The 21,527-nt window shown below is 39.8% G+C and overlaps 1 protein-coding gene across 2 annotated transcripts in view; it reads left to right on the top strand.

The window, feature by feature from the left end:
• The window catches only part of GADL1 (GAD like acidic amino acid decarboxylase 1), an 81,229-nt gene extending 60,285 nt beyond the window's left edge, over positions 1-20,944 (top strand). For both annotated transcript variants that reach the window (XM_085051173.1, XM_085051172.1), the window contains exon 15: positions 20,244-20,944. In XM_085051173.1, coding sequence (XP_084907299.1) covers positions 20,244-20,417 — 174 coding nt within the window. In that variant the 3' untranslated portion in view covers positions 20,418-20,944. The remainder of the gene's footprint in view (positions 1-20,243) is intronic.
• Positions 20,945-21,527: the final 583 nt, after the last annotated feature.

Genomic DNA, 21,527 nt, shown 5'->3' with positions numbered 1-21,527 from the left:
CTTGTTTATAAAATCATGGATCATATTATGTTTTTTTCTTCTACTGTATTTCTTTGAGAGGCCTTGTAAAATATATATGTATTGTGGTGATGAATGCTGAAATGAGAAGCTTTCTTGTGTGTATAAATTACTAATATGGGAACCAAATAAATTGTTAAGACATCTTGGGTGGTTTGGGGTTTTTTTCCCATTGGCCTATGGAAAACAAATTGATATCCCAGATAAACCAGTGGTCCTATGATCTGGGAATCTTTGTTTAAGAGCAATCTTGACTGTTTTAAAGCATTCACATAAATGACCTAATTTCAAAACTTTGTAGTCTGCCTCTTGACAGAACTTTTAAAAGCTGATTTTGGCTTGGGTGTAGAGTGAAAACAATTGAAGAGAAGTCAGTTCCTTGCCAGGAAGGATTTTTGGCTTCTGATGTGTGACCTGGAAGCTCATATGAAATTTGCTTTATTGTTGACTGCTCCAGTCTTTTCAGAATCACTGTTTTTTCAGGATAGTCATCCATTTTGAGCTGTCTCTGTTTTTTCCCTACATGCACAACTTACCTTTTGACTGATTTTGAGCAGTTCAGGTTGTGCAATGGCTTGTCTTTCTCATTTTTTTCTCCCTCTGTGAGTCTCTCACTTGCAAATGGTATCAGCTGTCATTTATTGACTTTCAGAAAACCAGCAGTGAGGATCAGCATCAAGGTTAATCCTGGTCTCTGTGGAGCCTCACTAGCAGCAGTGTCTGATTGCTGCCCTGATTTTCCTGCACAGGGAGATATGCTAGTTATTCAAATCTTGCATAGTTTTACTGCATTGCTATTGTGTGGTCCTAATTTTTTGTGCTGTTCCTGTGTGAATTGTTCCTGCTATTTTTCATTTAAATGGCTTGTGTAAGGCTTTCCTATTAATGCTCTAAGTGCAAATAAATCATCAAGAAAACTTGGAATATCAGCAAAATAATGAAGGTGGCCTGACCCAAAAAAATGGTGCTTGGCAAAGATATAAATATAACTGAACACAAAAGACTGCATTTTGAGTTTGTTTCTATCAATTTTAGAATTTCTATGTATTCTTATCCTATAACTCATTATAAATTAAATCCAGCATGAGCTTTTCTTTTTTAAATTTAGGTTCATAAGATTACTTAAGCAATCTTATTTTACTAGGTCTGTCTCCTTACCACTTCTAATACTAGTGCTTGTTTTCTGAAATTTCCACAGTATCCTAAAAAGTTATCCACAGCTTCAGTGAGCAATTTTTAATCTTAGCTATAAGCCATCAAGGCCTATAGACCTAAAAATTTGACTTCAATAGATCTTTAACATCGTGATAGCTGCTGGTGGCTTGGAAAGTTCATCAGATTTGTGGTAGGAATCCCTCCCAGCAGAAAAAGAAAGCTTATTGAACGCTTCTGCCTCACCTGCATTTTTAATGATTTGACCATGGGTAGGGCTTCAATCATCCCTAATGTACATACTAAACAGTTTCTTCTTTCCTTAGTCCTGTCAATCAAGGTTTTCTTTTCCTTCTGATAAATTTTCTACATGTCACATTTGTATTGATTGCTATCTGATCTGCTTCCCTCTTTCAACTTGTTAAATATTTCTTTGCTATCTTCCTTTTGCCAATAAACCTGGATGGGCTTTTAGATAAAGCTGTCTTCTTTCTTGATTGAAGGATTGCAGCTTTTGGCCATCTAATCTCTTCTTAAATAGCTTTAAGCCTTCATCTATCTTTTCCACCTGAAGTTTTTTGGAAATTAAGTCTTTTAAAACAGTCTTTGTGATTGTGGCCATCCTTTTCCTTAGGCTTCAGTGAGTATAGCCAGGTTGTGATGAGTGCACAGGGGGAAGTGCTGATGTGTAGACCAGTGAGCAATTTCTTTGTGCCACAATGTGGTTGGAAATGAAGATGTATCATGCTGGGTCTGCACCACCCCTCTGGTGAGCTGGGACAGGTTGTGCAAAACTTGATTGTTGTATGAATTAGAGTCTGTGGATGTGATGGGTCAGTGTGTGTGATTACAGGATGCAGTGACTGCTGGGTAAGGCACAGGCAGTGCTGGGTATCCATGTGCCTTGGCTGCTTGGATGATGCCTCAGTTTGATTAATATAACATAGATTTCCACAGATATCCCATCCCTGGAAAGATTCAGGGTCAGGCTGGATGGGTCTTTGCACAACCAGATGTAGTTGCAGATGTCCCTGCTTGTTGCAGGGTTGTTGGACTGGATGACCTTGAAAGGTCAACCCAAACTACTCTGTGTAGCATCTGAGCTTGTGAATCAGGTTGTTCTCCACAATCAACAGTAGCTATGAGGCAGTTGTGTTGACCTGGAGGACTCACTGCTGAAGCCGCCAAAGTGCTTTGGTGGAAGTGGTTAGGGATAGTGGTTAGGACCCGGATGGAGAATCTGCTCTGGATCCCAAGGATGGGAATTCTGCTGTGTCTGTAGCTGTGTCAGGGCTCAGGTCTCGGGTCCAGCTGGCTGAAGAGCTACACGTGCACTTGGGGGTCACCTCCGGAGCACAGCTTTTCCAAGAGGATTTCAAGCCGCAGGTAGTAATAGAGCCAGGTAACCATCGGGGGGCACCAGAACAACAGTAATGTGCTGGAACTGCTAATTAGTGCTCAGGCTGTTAATGTCTCTTTGGTGCAGTCACAGAAAAAAACTTGTGTTTGAGGGGGCCAAGAAATCTCTTCCATGTCTTAAATCAACATAATTTCCTCAGAAATACTGCAAGCTCTGTTCTGAAGGCACAAGATGTTAAAGAATAAACTAGCAAGCATCAGTTGTCTCTTACTTTCCTGGCAGCACTAGATTTTTGTCTCTTTTTTCTTTTTTTTTTTCCTTCAATCCTTTGTATAAAATTATGTATTGATTTGCAAGGTTTAGACTAAAACGTTACCTTGAATAAGATATGTTGAATAATTATTGTTAACAGATAAATGTCTAATAAAATATGAAACTTGTAAGGCTTCTACAGTTCTTCCTAGACATTTGAGTGTCATATATGGACTCTGAACACAGTAATATTTGAGGAGTTAGTACACATTTTTAACAGAAGTTGAATGCTGTTGTTTGTTTGTTTTTTTTCCTGAGATTCAGCTGATGGTCTGAATTTCAGATGTGAAGGGATACCTATAGACATTATTTCTGGCTAGTTGCTGCATGAGATTATTAACATGGATGCCTATTGTATAACAGTGACTATAGGCTACTGGTAAATCATGGTGTTGAAGTATCTTTGGCTGCTCCTTCACCTGGCCTTCTAAGAAAACGGGGGGAAAGAAGCATTTTCCCTTTAAAAAGAAGGCTGTTCTGCTGTCTACAGGCAAAGGCTTCTTCCAAGTGTTTTCTGAAACTCCTGTTAATCTTTGATGAAAATTCACAGTATTAATATTTAATATTGAAGGTATGAACCTGTTTTAGTAAAGACATGTTTTCTGATTTGTTTTTTCTTGTTTTAAGTTTGTGACGGTGTGGATGTTGAGTTTCTGTGTATGGAGTGACAGAATCATTTCTGAAAAGCAAGTCTGTTATCCAAGAAATGGCCTTGGTTGTCCAGTGCCATTGAAAAGCATAGTCCAAGTTGTCCTGAGTCATCTGCAATGATCAAAACCTAAAGCTGCTGGAACTTCCATCCCCAGTGGTACTGATGGTCTTCCTCTGTCCAGTTGTCCTCCTGATTTACCAGCCTTGAAATCCCCATTGCATGGATAAATGTTGAAGGGCAATCAGAATGTGGGCTTTAGTTATAAGAGTACACACAATTAATTTTTGTAAGTGAAGGATTTTTGCAAATAGTATTTCTGACGATCTTGACAAAAAATCAGGAAACAATGAAATGAATGTAGCATTTAGACACCTGGAAGAGACTTGATGAAAGGACTCCTTGCTTGAAACCATGTTGCTCTTTCTCACTAAGTAACTTGGATTGAAAGACGCTATTTCATTGTGCAGGTCTTGCTTTCTTTATATCCCTAGACTGTCATAGTCACAGACTACTAGAAAGCAGTATTTTCATGGAACATCTGACTTTCATCAGGCAGCTAGGGGCATCTGGAAATTCCTGCTTTTTCAAGTTCACTAAGCCTATCTGAGGTTTTCTAGAAATTATGAAAAGAACTATTAATCCTACTGCTGCTTAACTTTTAGTCAGTATGTCACGCCTTAAACTTGTGCAGTTCTTTAATTCATGCACTAGATGGTGATCAAAAGCAACCCAAGTTGTGTTCTCTCCTTCTTCCCAAAATCACAGCTGACAGTGGAAAATGAAAGCACAAGACTGACAGTTTTTCCTGCCAATCTTTTAAACTTTTTTCGCTGTCCATGAATGATTAGTGTATTTAGTAGAATCATCTTAAATAGTAAGGCAGAGGTGCTGCTAAATTAATCTATCCTGTTGTAACCGTGGTTTTTTTGAGTCAGTTGTTTGATAAATGCGTAGGAAGTGCTTCTGTCTGTCCGATCGTGAAACATTAATCAAATATTCCATAACTTCAAGCTGGGGTTAGTGTTGTTTTCACAATACAGGAATTCAAATATACCAGTTCTTAAAATAGTTGCTGTGGACTGAAACTTAAGTCTCTGATGTACAGATTGATTACCACTGGTTAATACAAGGTAGCAATGGAAAAGGGGGGGCAACACTCTCAAAACATGATTACAGTTTTTTTTAAGATTAGAAACAAACAAAGGAGAAACCATTTCTGTGCTGCCCACCCTGAAAGTATAAAACCTGCTCTAGTCCTGTACTTTGAGATTAATACTGGCTTAAAAGGGAAAGATTGCAAGATGTGTTTTGGATTCTCTTACTGGAAAAATGCGTTCCACTGGAGAGAATCAGTAAAAAAATGTTCTTTTAATAGAAAAGCCAAGGTATAATATCCAGGAATGGAGGCTGATAGATGGACCTAGACAGACAGGGGGAATCAGGGACAAGGGGAAATCTAGGACAGTACTGTACAGAGTGACTGTAGGTAGAAAATATCAGTGGTGCAGTGTTTAGATAGTAGAAGGGGAGTGTACAACACAGAGGACTATAAGATGCTGTTGTACAACACTCTGGGCTGTACTATAGCTATTATAGTTCAAATAAACAGCTAAAAGAAGGAGACTGTCACATGAACAGTAAATGTTATTAGCAGGGAACATTTATTTTTTGTTCTCAGTGTAAATCTGTAAGGAAGCAGAAGTCTGCCTTGTGACTAGTGCTCAGAGCCACTCACATGCATTCTTCTGGCAAGGTTGAAAGCTGGTGGACACAACCCTCACTCTGCTCCAGTGTAGGAGGAGGTACCATGAGTGATGGCTATGGCAAAAGATGCAGTGCTGTGGAGCCACCTCCATGTAGAAAAAGATGGGTGAGATCTGATGGTGCATGGAGCAATGGCATAGCTTAAATTAGGCTTTAACTGAACATCTGGGTTGTCTTTTCTTTTCTTTTCCTTTTTTTTTTTTTCTTTTCTTGGAAGAACACCTGCACTCATTGCAGGGGCCTTATCCTAGAAGTTGGATAAAGAGATCCCCCTTGGATTTAACCTCAGTGTTAATATTTGTAACTCTTTGTGACTTCTGTGAGGCAGGCAGTGAAGGCACAGATCATCAGTGGTTAGAAAGCTCGATAGCAGCAAATAAGTATCTGCTCACAGGCAATTTTAGGGTTAAAAGAGCAAATGGAAATTCGATGCAGCTACAATATGTTTTACACTGGTGATCTGTGTAGCAATGAGGAAATGCATGGAAAAGCAAAATTCCAGACAACTGAGTTGATGGTATGATTCATACACTGACTTTTTAACTCAGCACTCATCCCAGTTATAATGAGAATCATCTGAGAGAAGTAAAATAGCAACATTTTGAAGCTTGTGGGAGGGCAGTAGCCTATAGCCATGCTAGATGTGACAGTCATTTGCTCTGTAGCCTGTTGGAGAGCTGTACCATGAACAAGATGGAGCTCTTCCTTTGGCTTGTTTTTTGTGCTTGTGTTTTTTGGAGGAGTCCACTGCAACCCTGACTTTCATTCTAAATTGTTCCTACACAGCTGCATATATGTAATATATGCATGCAAATAATCTGTGCTTACAGGAAAAATTGATCTTTGCATGTACACATGGCCAGCTTGGCAGCAGTGCATGAAAGGAATTTGTATGTGCTAAATTTATAAAAACTGGCTCCAAGCACAGAAGGGAAATAGCTTCAAGAGAGCTGAGGCACACCCTTAGGATGGTGTGAGCACGTATTCTCACAACTGTTCTTGGTTAAAGATGGCTATTGCTCAAACAGCATCAGAAATGCAAACCTCACATTGCCTCATTCTGCGCATTTCAAGTTTTTGATCTCAGAGAACTTAACATCTGACAGAATAATGAGGTAAAAACATATGTGGATTTAATTCTAGTCTGAAGTTCCATTTCGTGTTCATGCCAGATGAAGCTCCACCCCAGAGTTTTCTAATGATTAGTATGCATTTGTGGGACCAATGGGAGGCTCCTGGGATAAAATGCAAATGATTTTTATACAGAGAAAATTATTCAAAGCACAGGTCCCTACAATTTCAGTGAAAAATCACAGAATAGTAGAACTATTGGGTTGGGTTATCAACCATAGAAAAGACTTTAGAGCAGGGCAGTTCAATATAATGTCAGAAGGTGGCTGCTTTGGGATCCAGCAACATTCTTCCTTTTCCAGACCAATAGTTGTGAGACTACTGTGGTTCTCTGTCCTCAAGCCCAGTGAGTACACAAATTCCCAGAGGTGCACATGTGCACACACACACACACACACACACACACACACAAAATACATGATATACACACAGCTGGCTGCACAGATTAGCACAGAGTAGTGTCTTTACTGAAAGCCCCATGAATACAACTAAAATCACATCATGGACCACAGTCATGGACACGACAAACAACCATATTCGCTTCAGCTGGTAAGGACTGAATTCTTGAAATATATGCACGTTCGTGTCTCTCTAGTATTGAGTCCAACCTCTGGGATCGAGTCCAACCTTGCACTAACTACCACCTCATCAACTAGATCATGAAACTGTCACATCCACTTGTTCCTTGCAGACCTCCAGAGATGGTGACTCCACCACCCACCTGGGAAATCCATTCCAATGTTTAACAACCCTTTCTGTGAAGTAATTCTTCCTGAAGTCCAACTGGAACCTCCCCTGGTGCAGCTTGAGGCCATTTCCACTTGTGTTGTCAGTTGTTGCCTGGGAGAAGAGGTTGTCCCCCCCATCTGGCTATGTCCTTCTTTCAGGCAGTTGTGGAGAGGGAGAAGGTGCTCTCTGAGCCTTCTTTTCTCCAGACTAAACAACCCCAACTCTTTCAGCTGCTCTTTATAGGATTTACCCTCCAGACCCTTCCCCAGCTCTGTTGCCCGTCTCTGGATTCTCTCCAGCACCTCAATGTCTTTCCTGCAGTGAGGGGCCCAGAACTGGACACAGCATTTGAGGTGTGACCTCACCAGTGCTGAATACAAGGGGAAAATCACTACCCTGGTCCTGCTGACCACACTATTTCTGACACAAACCAGGATGCCAATAGCCTTCTTGGCCACCTGGGCACAGCTGGCTCAGTTTCAGCTGCTGTCAAGCAGCACCCTGAGGTCCTTTCCCACTGAGTTGCTTTCCAGCCACTGTGCCCCAAGCCTGTGGTGCTGCATGGGGTTTTCCCCAGCTTCCCCCATCCTCCTGACCTCTCTCTGTCCACACATTTGGTTCTTCACCTAAGCATCACATAATGCATTTTCTACAGTCCCAGAATTTTCTTCCCTCTGCATCCCATATGAAGTACTGTACCCCTCACCTAGCATTCCTATGACACTTCCATTTATTTATCTTTGTGTGTTTTGTTCTAGGGGCAATTATCCTCTTCTGATAGTCAGAGGAGTAATCAATGTGATATTCATTTTTACTGATCGGGTTGTTAGGGTTCCTTAGCATATTGTTGTTTCTTTGACTTAGACCTCATAGTGTGTTGTTATAGTCATGGAGGAGCACTTGGTTCCCCTTGGTTCTGCTTGTACTCTGGATATTCTCCCTCTGTACTGTGTCCAGGGTGGCTTTTGGGGCAATCCAACAGTTAGAAACAGCAGAGGAACATGGGTTTTAGATCTCTTTAATTCAAAATAAACTGTTTGTATGGACTTCATCTTACCTTGCTTTAGCCAAATGAAACTTAGGCAGAGGTGTTCCACTGAAGCCCATGGAGGAGGAGAGAAGATTTTCCAAATTGATTCCATCTATCTTAGAGCCTGTTTTACTCTAGGATGAGATAAATCACTCTCTCAGTGTGCCTGTGTTTCTTCCTTATTTAAAGGCAAAACCTAGATGGCTAGCCTAGGCTAGATGTCTAACCTTTAGGCTGCCAAAATGATGGGAATAGAATCCTACTTTCCACATTTTGTCCTCAGTACTGGAGGCTGTCTCTGGGTAACATGTTTTGTAGTTCAATGCACCTAACACTTCCTCTCAAGCTGTTGCTCCCCTTATGTGTGAGGCTCTTACAAAAATAACCAACTACGGTCTGTAAACAGTGTGGGTCCTGAAGGAAAAATACTGTCAAAGATCAATCTAAGTCAATATACAGAGCTGGAACTTGGGAAATGGGCGTCTGTGTTACTGATGTGTGTGGTATAAAGAAGATGACGTGACCAGGGTTTGATTTTCTGTGATCCCTCCTTAAGCCAACAGAGAAGCTCACCCCAGTCAGCAGCCCTGGGTGTGCACTGGGAGCTTTTGGAATGCTAACCACTGGAGGAGTGGCATCTGCACTGCCAGGGGGGCACTCTGCACTGCATCCTGCTGCTGCAATTCAGCTGAGGTTCCTCCAGGAAGGAAACCTCTTTGACCCAAATGGGATGAGTTTGTGTGTATTCTGCAAGTGTATTTGCAAGGCAAATCTGCTTTAAAAATACCCAGTCCTGCTCTCTAATGTACCTGACTGATGTCTAGCTTTGGCATAGAGTTGAGATTAAGATCTCAGTCATTATTTCCTTTCTGTATGACTCAGTTCCTTTCAGAGATTAAGGTGGAGATAACAGTATTTCTTCTTATCTAAGAAGTACACTGAAATGTGAGGATGGAAAGCCCTGTAAAACTACAAAATAGAAGGAATTTTTCACTTAGGATTATGGCTCCTTTTCCTTTTCTCTTTTTCTTTTCCCTAAGAGCAGCTACTTACTGATTTGTGTCTCTACTTCTTACCTGCCTAGTGCACGACAAGTACATGGATGTGGCTTTAAGTGCATCAGGATTTTGAGACAAATGAAAAAGTTTTAAAAATGGTGTAGTTCAAAGAGAACTTTTGATCCCTTAGCTGTGCTGGTCCTGGCAGAAGAATGTAAGGAAGGTCTACAGCAGCATGAAGGAAGAACCTACTGAAATGTGTGACAACATAGTCATGGGTAGACAAAAATAAGTATTTCTATCCTCATATATTTAATTTATTAGATATTATATGATTTAATTATCAAAGCACAGTAATAATGACCCATGCAATACTAATGACTATTGGCAACAAGGCTCACGAGGACACACAGTCTAATTAGCTTTATTGGGATGGATTTAATAATACATTGGATAAACATCTGTTAGAACTAAATATAAGGATTTATTGTTCTCTAAATAAATATTGACCTCTTTCTCTCAGGTCAATAAATCTTAAGCTTGTGTCCACTTAAATTAGTATCTACTTATTGCGTTAGCACTCTTCTGTTTCTTATCACCAACTTCAGTAGGAGGAGAGGAGAGCTGCACTTCCCTCCTGCTGCTTCAAACACTTCTTTCATAAGCTGAAAGTAAACATTGAATTTGCAGATAGAGGGAAAAAGGCTTGGGCCCTATATTTTCCTTTCTTTACATAAAACTGACCTTCCTTGTTGTTGCTTGATAAGAAATTTCAGAAATGTTCAGAAAAAAAAATTATTATTAATGCCACAGAAAAAGTGTATCACTTGCATTGTCTGCTCAATTAAGCAGTCTTTATACTTGTGTGATGTTGCGAGTGGTGTCAAAATATTTGTGGGGATGAGTGGGAGGAAATCGTGCTCCTTCATGTGTAGTGAGATACAAAGTTCTTTCTAGGACTTCGGATTTCATTTTGTTCTTCAGATATTTAAGCAGAGATTCCTTTCCAACTGTAAGAGTTTCAAGAAAAATTAGATGGAATATATTTCTTTTTCATACCTTCAAGGAAGGGATTTCTTGTTACTCTCCAAAGGGGTCAGTATGGTCAGAAATATCTACAAGTCTAAAAAAATATAACTGAGAAACATTCCTCTAAAAGCAGTAGAAAACCCTTGAGATTGATATCTATTCAGCAGATATTTAGACTTTCCTCTCAAATTTAATAGATCATTTAATAATAGATAATATTTATAAGGAAACATGGGTTAATCTAACTCTATCCTACACAGGTGAATTTAGCTATAAAAGTTCCTGTGACTTCAATTGTAGACTTCTGTAGGTGAATGTTGATTAATGCAGAGAATCTTTTCCAGACACACTGAGCAATCTGAGAGTTTATAAATTTTTGTAGGAAGATAATTTGTATTTATTGAGTCCTGAAGAACTTGTTCACTAAATGAAGTGAAATCTAGCAGACTTTAATGGATGAGTTTTATATACCAGATCACAATTGATTTCAAAGATCAAAAGATTGTTCTTGTTCTCTCTTCTGCTCTGTAAGAATATCTATGCTGGTGCAGAACCCTGACAAAAACATGCAAGTACTTTACCCTTCTTTTATTTTCTTCCTGATTGTGTGTGATTTATAGGTAGATGTGGCACTAAGGGAAATTTTGGCATTTGCCGTGGTCCATAGGGAATACCTGGTCAGACTGGTGAAAGAATAAGGTACTCAGAGCAGTTTGGTGTACAGGATAAGATTTCATCTGTGCCTCTGAATACTGAGACATATCTATGCCTCTAAGGGTTTAGGGTAGGCCCAAGGTTAGCAAATTTTTTATTTAGTGTGTTCCTTTGAGGGTATAAATCCTTGCAAAAATGGATTCTAAATTTTGTGCCCAGTCTGCTGTTCCCCCTTCAACTGACCTTAAATTATCTAGGGATTGACTGCAGTCCAGTTGTACTTTGCTAAGACTGTTATTAATCATCATTACCTATATTTTGGCTCTTTATTTTGCAAATACTCGTAGGTGCAAATCATTATTTTCCTTTCATTTTTCACCCTTTCAGACTGCAATAGAATCTGCACATTTTGACACCCTAGAGATCCTGCTTTTTTCTTTCAGTTTCCTGGTTTTCCCTGCATTAATCACAGAAGTTTGTAACATGTGCTGGGTTTCAGTAAGGGATTAAAAAAAAAGATAAAAAGCAACTAAAGAAGATAAATCAGCTCACTGGGAATGAGGAGAGGAGCAAGGTGAGCTGGAGTGTTCATTGTCCAGGGGACAGATGTACATGGGAAAAGTGTTGTGTTGACTTTGAGAGGGCTCAGCAGCCTTTACTTCATAGCCATATCAGGAGTCTCAGGTAGAAAAACAATTTTGACAACTGAAAATTATTGGTCTTCTCTTTCACTGTGTGGAGGAGTAAATGGGATCATTTACTTTGTTAAATTGGGTGATCAAATTAGACTACAGTCTTGCTTTTGTGTTAGCATTTTGGATCATGGTAGACACCATTCCCTCATGCTCCCCCAGAAATTGTATGCAGCCTCTGTGAAAGTCAGTATGGTGATTTTAAGGAGAAAAAAAAAAACAAGGCATGAAAGGTATTTAGTTTTGTTGCAATACCCATTTTTCTTTAAATCTGGTTAAAGAATGTGCTTTGCTACGCTGTAATTCTTACTGTAATGCAAATAGAGAAGGTGCTGATATCTCATACCAGAAGCTGACTTGTGCAAATAGCAAATAAGATCTTAACAGTTGGGAATCATTCCAAGTTTCTGAAGTGACATTCCTTTTTCTACACTAGAAGCATGTCAAGTTTTTGAGCTTGTGTCGCCATGTATTGCAACCATGTCCTATTGTAAAGTGTTCCTCCCAGCCCCAGACATTTACACTGCACTGTGATTTCTTTATTCCCTCAGTGGAGTAGAGTGGAATCTCAGCCCTGTGCATACAAACCAAAAAGGATAGGGGTTTTTTGTTACTCTTGCTTTCAAGATGACAAGCTACCCTTTCATCCTGGATGGAGAACGGGAGCTTTGGCAGTGTTGAAAGACTGGAAACCCTAGTCACTAAAATGGGAACTTAATAAAATGGTGCACAGAAGAACCTTGTGTATGTTATCAAAGCTTTAAAAATAATTACCTTTATAAAACCAGTAGTATTCAAGTCTTTTTTAAACAGATCAGAATGCTGAAATCATAGTGTTTTGTGCTAGCTTCTGGAGTTTTCTTAATGCCTGCACTTTCTACAGGACTTGTTAATAAGATCTTGGTAAAGCAAAGATCTTGATAATTGTGACAATTTTTCTGTCACAAAAATGACAGAAAAATAGTGAGAATGCCATGTGATTTGTCTTGAAAAGCCACGTGTGCTCAGAGAGAAACAGACATGGGATTGTGCACCTGGAAAGCCGTGTTGTTCATCATTGTACTTTTTAGCTGTAAGAAAAAACACCCACAAATTTGTTCTAGTCCTGATTCTGATCTGGGGTCTGTCTGTCCTGGCTCCTCCTTTTCAGAGGTCAATGCCATTAGTGTGAAAGCTTTTGTCTGAAGGCTATTTTCTCTTGCATAAATGACCAGCCTAAAGAAGACATTTAAGACAATCAAAATCTGAAGCCAGCCCACCATCTCCTATTATTCAGGTCATTTTCAGTGATTTGTTGGGTTCATTAATGTGTCTGCTGGCAAAAAGCAGTGGATGGGAAGGTGATGTGTAATATATTATAGTGTGGATGTACTGTGCAGCCCTGAATGTGAGTTGAAGGTGCACAGAGAATGCTGATATTGGGACAAAAATGCAGCAGCGTCTGTTCTCCTTTGATACGTTAGCTGCTCCCAAGAATGTGGAAGTGGTTACTGCTATTTTGACAAATGCGCTTATTTCTGCTTTTGTTGCCTGGTGTGGCACAAGGGGAGCACTGGCGCAATAGTGTAAGGCAATAATTTATTAGTGGTTTAGGGATGTGGGCCCAGAACAAATTCTAGACAAAAGAAAAACATGTTTGGGTTTTGCAGAGTGCCTTGGCTGCAGGAACAAAGCTGTGATTTGGTGTGCAAATATTTGGTATTTCGATTGTCCTGGTTGGTGTGACAGCTGACGAATGGTCTGAGTTTGTTTTTAATTATCACCAAGAGGGGAAAAGCCTGTTTTAAAGCCAGCAACTGATGTTCCAGCAAAAAGCAAGGAAAGATATTTAACAGTGGTGAATATACTTTCTCGGTGTTAAAATATGATTAAAGCACTATTACTTCCAAATATTTATAGTATTTAGCTAGTTTTGTGATTACAGACAACCAAGGAAAGTGTTTTGTTCATTTGTATTGCATCCAATGATGGATATTAAAATGTCAGCTACTGCTCTTACTTGATACTGATTGGTATAATTGATATCAAGCTTATCTTCTTCAGCCACACTGGCAAATGCAGAAGACATGTTGTTGCAGGTGCTTGTGAGATCTACTTGACACAGAAATTATAAAATACATATATCATACTTTTTGGATGCTCTGTGCACTTGTATCAGGGCCAATTGCAATTGATAGAATCATAGAATCATGGAATCATTTAGGCTGGGAAGGGCCTTTTAGGGCATTGAGTCCAACTGTTAACCCAGCACTGCCAAGTCCATCACTAAACCATGTCCTTAAGTGCCACATCTACACTGCTTTTACATATTCTCAGGGATATTCAACCACTTCCCTGGGCAGACTCTTCCAGTCTTTGACAACACTTTTAGTGAAGAAATTTCCCAAATATTCCATCTAAACCTACTCTGGTGCAACTTGAGGCCATTTCCTCTTATCCTATTGCTTGTTACTTGGGAGAAGAGACCAACCCTCACCAATGTGTAATGTATGAACACATACAGACTTCATTGTTCTGAAGAGTTATGTAAGAAAACTCTTATACTACCCAAAAGAGATGTAGTAATTTGTCCAAACAGCCTCTGGCAGGGTTTGGGACCAGTCCTATTTGTTGAGCCTGTGTCCAGTACTTCAAGCCACTGATCTATTATTTAAGCAAGATGATACACCATATTATGAAGAACCCCTGAAATTAATAGCCCATCATGTAAAAGTTTGTGTCTGAATACTTCATAAATTGGGGTTTTATTTTACTTTTTTTTTCTGTGGCAATTGCTGTGCTATAGTTGTTTTCTTATGAATATGCATGCATCCAAACTGGTCATTTCTAGCAGGAAGAATAACTTGTCAGGCTTTGAATAGCCAATAAGTTGCCTTTTAGTAACAATCATGAGCTTTCAAATGAAAGTTTGCCCTTTCTGGTGGAGCCAAAATAGATTTCTGTGGTCAGATGAGAGGGACTTTTCTGTATAAACTTGTCTTCCATTGCAAGGAACAATTGAGAAAAGAACACAAAATGTGGTTCCCATATCTGTGAAATCATGAGAATGTGATCTTTCCATTTTGTCAAAAGGGCAGCTTTTTTGTCTTTTAGCTATGAATCTTCAGCCAGTTTCTCATGTGGTATTCCATACCTTGGAAAATTTAACCAAGGCTGTATTTGAGGAAGAGAAATAGTTTGAGCTGCTAACATGCTCCTGTTCTTCTAGTGCTGTCTCACCTGGCTTTTATGGATCCCTAGAAAGGTTATTGATTTACTGCAAATGTGGCTTTCTGTAGTAAAAGCTGAAGGCTGTTTGCAAACTACCACCTGAAGCAGAGGCTTAAGCAGGAAATTTAGATAATTGCATTCTGCTTCTGTTGAAGTCCATGGCAACTTGGAAATTAACATCAGAAAAATCAGAGTGGGGGTCTGGTGACTGGGAGTTGCTGCTGCCAGCAGCTGGAATAGCTCTTCAGCTTTATGTTGCAGAGATTCTCAGCCACCTCAGAACTGTTCAAAAGATTTGGAAAAATGTCTCTGATGGCAGTTGCCAGTATTAACACCAGTTTTTGTAGGCATTCTGTCTTTGTAGTACTTGCTGGGTTAGCACATTTAGACTCATCCACACTACTCAGAGATATTCACATGGGATGTCCAGACAGGTTTTGCCAACAGAACAGGCAGTCCCACGAGTTTTCTCATACTTTCTGTCTTTCCTGAGAGACAAAAATTCTACAGATGTTTTATTTACGCTGTGTCAGCACTTTTGATCCCACATACTTAAGGTTGTACAAATGATGAATTTTTTTTCTCTTGGCCATTGAATTGTGAAACTGGAAGCAATTCTTGGTTTTGACCAGAAAGTTGTTTTCATGCAAGCTAAAATGAAGCAATTTTCTTAGTTTCAATTTCCTCAGTCCTTTTCTACAGGCTTTAATAAAAATCAGTCAATTTCCAATTGAATTTAAGTTTTAATTGAAAACAGTGTTTTGAAACAAATACTGAGAATGTGTTTGTTTCCAAAGTTTAGAAAAAGTTTAGACTTTTCTGGTTTCTTTATTTTTCTGGCTGATGCTATCTTAGGCTATTTGTCAAATTCACATTTTCCCCCCACCAAAGCAATATATTTTCATAAACTCATTGGTTAGCAGAATATTTTTACCCAGCATTGTTAGCACTTTTGTAATGCACTCCTTTTGCCTTCGTGTTTAAATAAAAAAAATAACAGAATGTTGCTTTTAAAGCTTATAGCCTCTAGTCTGCAGTCTGGAAGGAGCTGTTGTGATATGTAACACTAGGTATAGTAGAGAAATCCAGCTGGAGTCTGTGAGGGTGAGGGCAGTACAGGTGGCATCCAGGTAACAGAGATGCAGTGTCAGGAGCATGGAGTATCATTTGTGATGGGACAGTTTGAAAACACTGAATTAGGTCTAAAATGAGATCACTTACAGATTAAAGGAGGGCATAGAGAAAGAAATTTATAATCAAGGGTGACATGGTCTTCCATTATCAGCTCTGGAGTTGTCCAACCTGAGCTGTCTTGCACTTTCAGCATATCTGTTAATTGCAGTTGTCAGAGACAGCATTAGTGCAGAAAAATAAGGGGCTAATTAAAGCCAGTAGAAGCTGATTTTTTTTTTATTTCAGCAAAAAAGAACAAGGTTGTGTATTGGTTGGGAGATTCTGCTTCTCTTTAGGACAAAAATTTGACTATCCATATCCATTTGACTATCCAGTGTCAGTGCAGTTAGGGCTGAGGGCTCAGTGCATTTACCATGAGTGAACAAAGGAGCCAGATTGTTCCTTCGCACAGGAAGATATCTGCTATTTTGGACTAAATGTACCACTTGAACTGCCAGCTGGTGATAGTGGGGTATGTATTTGAGAATTCAATGAGATCATGTAATTTGAAAAAGTTAAGCACTTGGTTATCTCATTGCAGATTCTCTTTTTTGTTTTGTTATTAGAATAAAATTTACAAACCAATTCTTCTTAAAAATGTCCATACTGTTCAACAAGAGGCAGCTAATGGTGAATGAATTCCAAAGCATAGTGCTGTGCCATGACTAATGGAGTGAGAACATTACCTATTTAACAGAGCTGCTCTGGAGGTTTCCCTTTGCACAAGAAACTTGTGTGCTAGAAGGTTGTTCTTGGCCTAAGAGCCAGGCTTTCATAGCTTGGCCACTGTGAGAATGGTTTTGAAAGCCTTGCTAGTTGGAAGAGGAAGAAATTATCTCAAATAGGTGTTTCATCAAGTCCTCTGAAAAGATTTTTATTGTCCAAACTTGGCAACTAGCTCTTGGAGATGCTAGGTGAGGGATTCTCCTGCCAAGAATGTGCTCAATCCTTTTGTTGAGTTAGTCTCTAATGGTGGTTCCTGAAGTCTGTTATGCTGTTACAGCCTGACCCTGATGGAAATCCTTAATGCGTTGGAGAAATTTGGATTAAATTTCATTGATGAGTCAATTAGTAGGACACAGTGGTTTAAAGGCATCAGTGTTGCCCTGTGGTATGACTGTGCAGAATCATTTTTCTCAAGGATACTTGAGAAATGGAGAGAGAAGGCTGTTGCTCTTCTGATCCCCCTGGTGCACGAGATGCTTCAGCTGTAGTGTCTAAGCTGGTCCTAGCTACTCATCATCCTGCTCTGTGGATATATGTGCTGGGAAGGAGCATTGACATCCTCCATGTAAATATATGTGAGGATCAGGTGTGGTGTGGACTCTTGATAGAAATAGCTTAAAATGTAGGGCTAAAATCTTCTGTTGTTTTTGGTGTGGCTAAGTGCTGGCTGAGAGCTGGAGAAGAGATTACCCTGTCACTCAAGTAGGTAGAGAAGGAGCTAAACTACTCTGCAATTTTTGGTCTATTTTAAAAAGCTCTGCTATTATTAGTAAGGGTAGTAGGAGCTGTTACAGGCTCTGTGTGGGTCTGCAAGGCAGACTCTGATGTACCCTTCAGTCCTTAGGAAAAGCAGTTCCCTGGGCTCTGGCTGCACAGTGCAGTGTGGGAAGCTCTGCTGCAGAACATCCTTGCACACGCAGCACCTCCTCCTCAAATTCCTAGGTGGAAGAAGGACCTGTCTGATAGTTTTTATGTAGCTGTAGTGAGTGTTTGAAACAATAATCTTCAGGATGGATTGGCAGGGAAGGCTAACAGTGAGAAGGAAGAGTGAAGGGGGCAAAGAGAAGAAAACTTCAGGTTTAGGATATATTACACTTAAAATTCTGAGACTGCACCAAGGATGGGTCACATAAAGAATTAGATTTACAACTTGAACTAAATTCTGTAGGAAAATAATTGAACTGGTGAAGCAATCTCACTCTCACTAAATTGCTTTCCGAGGAGCCTATCCTGAATGGGGCTGTGCAGCTCTTTCTGATATTTGAGCATCCTGAGGTCTCATTTACTTTGGTGGGAATTAAACTTCTTGAACTCCTCACTAGGCAATTAGTTTCTTATAGGTCTAATTTTTCTGCTGCAAAGTGGTAGCTGCCTTTCCCTCCTGTTAGCAGTCATACCCAGTGCCACTCAAGTCCTTAGCATGCAGGTGTCATGTAATGGCTCTTTTGTGAGACATGTATTCAAGCATTTGAACACAGATTCTGTTCCTTACTGTTTTCTGTGTATAGGATCCCTGATACTTTCGCTACACTGACTGCACCACTTTAGCAAATAGAACTTGCAAAATACTTGATGGAAAATCTTTCTGAAACTAATCCTGTCAAAAACTTATAAAGCACTTTTGTATTTGGTTTAATTTCTTTATGTAGGGAGTGTTAGTTTTGCCTTCAAGAAGGGATGGACACACTTCAAATTAAGAGGACAGCTTCATTAGCATTGAGGATGAATGAGATGATAAATGAGATGGTGACAGTGAGGTTTTTCTACTTTTCCTTTCCATGAGAGAAGATGTACTTAAATGCAGTATATTTACAGTCCTCAAATTACTGAAGCTGTAAATGTTTTTCTTTCATGGCCTCCATTTGTGCTACTGCACATTTTGGGATGATGGATTATGGAGTGCCAGGTGTTGGGATGAAGAGAATCAATAGTGTGATACAAAAGATGAAATAACTCTGATGGAACATCAATAAAGGCTAAAAGTTGCCATAGGGATTTGAATCTCAAAGAAGAGCCTGAGAAAGTGTATTAAGAAGAATTCACTTCTCCCCTTGCACTTGTAGTGTCTTTATTCCATGAGCAGAAGTCACTTGGGGGCTCTGTCAAGTACAGAGGTGGAGGAATTTTTCTTTTCTGTGTGTACATGGTGCCCAGCATAACACCTCTGGGGCATGATGTTACAGTGTCAAGGTGATTTCAGACCACAGCTGATATGGGTGCAATTTGGAGTGTTTGGTCTGAAGTGGAGAGTATTTTATTTCATTTTTTAAAGAAATTAGTTAAATTAAATTTGTTATTAATTTTCACGCTACTCCCAAAAACAAACTAGATTAATACATTTAGAAGTAACTAGCTGTAGTTCCCATCTGTGCTGCTGGGACACTGTTCTGAGGAAATGGCAGCTGCTTCTCTGCTGCTGTGACCCGTTCTCAGGGCACTTGGCCACTAAAGAAACACAGTAAAGCCAGGCTGTTAGTGTTGAGAACCCTGTTTCTATCTAAGCAAAAAAGGCTACTGAAATATGCAACGTAAAAATAAAATTATTAAGGTAAGGTTGGCATCATCATTTTTCTTTTGCAAACCAGGCAATAGTATGTGGCACAAAGTTTTAGAGCTGAAATAAATTAATGCAGAAACCAAGGTTAGATCACACACCTATTTTCTCAGTTCAAAGTCAAACCATCACAAAAAGAAGAAAAGGAACACACTATTCTGAAATACCTTAGTGTTATTACTAAGACATTAAAATGCAAGACCTTTTAAAAAGTACTACTCATGTCAAAATACTTAATTCTGCCTTCCAAGGAATAGTCCAGCAATGCATTTAAGCTTATGACCTCTTTCAAGCATGACAATGCAGAACCACTCACATGCTTAGAGCTATGCACAAGATTAATTGGCCAAAATTAACAGCCCTGCTGGGATGAGATCAAATGCTTTGCTATAAGGACCTGACTCTGCCAATCTCACTTGTGTTTTTTTTCTGTGGTGAGACGCCTATGGGGTTTTATCCCATGCAACACAAGACAGGTGTAGCCAAAGGCTTCTCATGCCTTAAATCTTAGAGATGGAAATCTTAAGCTCCAGGATCAGACCTTGTCCTTTAATATTGCATCACACTGACTTTTTTGGCAACTTGAGTTTCATAGGGGTTCAATGCAGAATGTCCTCTAGGGACAGCTGCTTTTCAGATGTGGGGGCAGAAGGGTCATCAAGGCCAAGAAGTCATGCATAGCCCAGTTAGCACAAGGAGACAAACCCTGCCTTTAACCAGCTGCAGCTGATGTTCTTCCTGAGTTCAAACCTTTGATCTGAATCAGGAAGGCTAGGGACCTTAACCCAGCCTTTCCCATGTCACAGCAGGATGGCAATAACAGCAGGGTTTAAATCTTGCTCCAGTTCTTTCAGGAACTACAGAACCCAAGGGTCTCAGTGCTATAAACCTGCAGGTCTGAGCTTTGCCTTGCTTGGGGCAGGCAGTGGGGAAGACAGGCAAGGGGTGCAAAACTCAGACACATGAGAAAAACTTTTGAAGTCAAAATACACTTCCTGCCCAAACATGCTCTATTTCTGAGTGTGACATCAACCTTTTTTTTTTTGTCTCCATTTTCAGGTTGCTCCTATAATTAAGGAGAGGATGATGAAGAAGGGCAGCATGATGCTTGGGTACCAGCCTCACCGGGGCAAAGTCAACTTCTTCCGCCAGGTGGTTATCAGCCCGCAGGTTAGCCGAGAGGACATGGACTTCCTGCTGGATGAAATCGAACTTCTTGCTAAGGACTTGTAGCTGTAGCTCCACAGCATCAGGTGCTGCTCATGTGTGATACTTATGGAGAGAGAGTGGCAGCAGCATTCTGGTGCTATTTTGTGAAAGGTAGTAAAAAGCTTGACAAATAGTTTGGAAACTGTCCTTTTACAGATTGGTGTGGAGAACTCTGCAGGTAGAACATCCCTTCACAGGAAAGTATTAGCTGATGGGGGCGGGGGGCAGGCTGGTGCTTCCAGCACCATTGCTGCCATTCTGGGAAGTGTTTCCTCAAGAAGGGAGCGCTTCTGAAAATGGTGTCTATGTCCCAGGAAAGGCAGCTGTTTACTGGGTACCTGAGCACAGTGTAGCTCAAACTGCTCACTTATGCATGCAGGCAAAACTCCTCTGAAGTTGTGTTTAGGAGTGGATTTGTCAGTGAGCCTTAAGATGCTAATTAATACTCTATCTACTCTGTCAATATTTTAGTTTGGTTGGTAATTAAAATGATAAGACTGGAAATTGTGAACTTATGTGACGAGTTCAAGGCCCCTGCCTATGTGGATTGCCCAGGACAAAGCCATGAGTAACCAACATTGACTCCACTGTGAGCAGGTTGAACCAGATGGCCTTTTAAGGTCCCTTCCAACCCATGGGATTTTGTGATTCCATGAAACACAGGCATTGGGTCCAGTCAGTGTTTGCCAGTGTTGCCCACCCAAAGTACCACCACCACTTTAGGAGAGCTGAAAATATTGGAATAACATTTAGAACTTCTTACCTCTTTGTTAACAGGAGTTATCTATCACTTCTGAACTTCTGTTCACCTTCATCTCTTTTTAAAGTGTAAAGATTTATTTAGAAGCTTTTAGATGCACTTTAAAATTTTAACAGAGAAAAAAATATATTTACATAGAAGATACATATTTTTTATGCATGGTGACTTAATAATATAGCAAAATTGCTTTTTTGTCATTGTTTGTTTGTACTTTCCTACAGATTTGAGATTACTCAGTGTAAAATTTGTAATTTTGTCTGAAATTACAGTAGTAGTGATCAGAGAAGGTCTTCCTGTCATTTTAGGATATGAACCGTTTGAACATTTTTGTTAATCTTAAGTTACAAAATTAAGGTCTGTACTTTGTGTTAAGA

The sequence above is a fragment of the Lichenostomus cassidix genome, chromosome 2 (genome assembly GCF_008360975.1).
Source record: "Lichenostomus cassidix isolate B80296 chromosome 2, HeHo_3.0, whole genome shotgun sequence".
Lineage (NCBI taxonomy): Eukaryota > Metazoa > Chordata > Aves > Passeriformes > Meliphagidae > Lichenostomus > Lichenostomus cassidix.
Note: the sequence above shows the minus strand (reverse complement) of the source record. Positions and strands in the feature narration are given on the sequence as shown.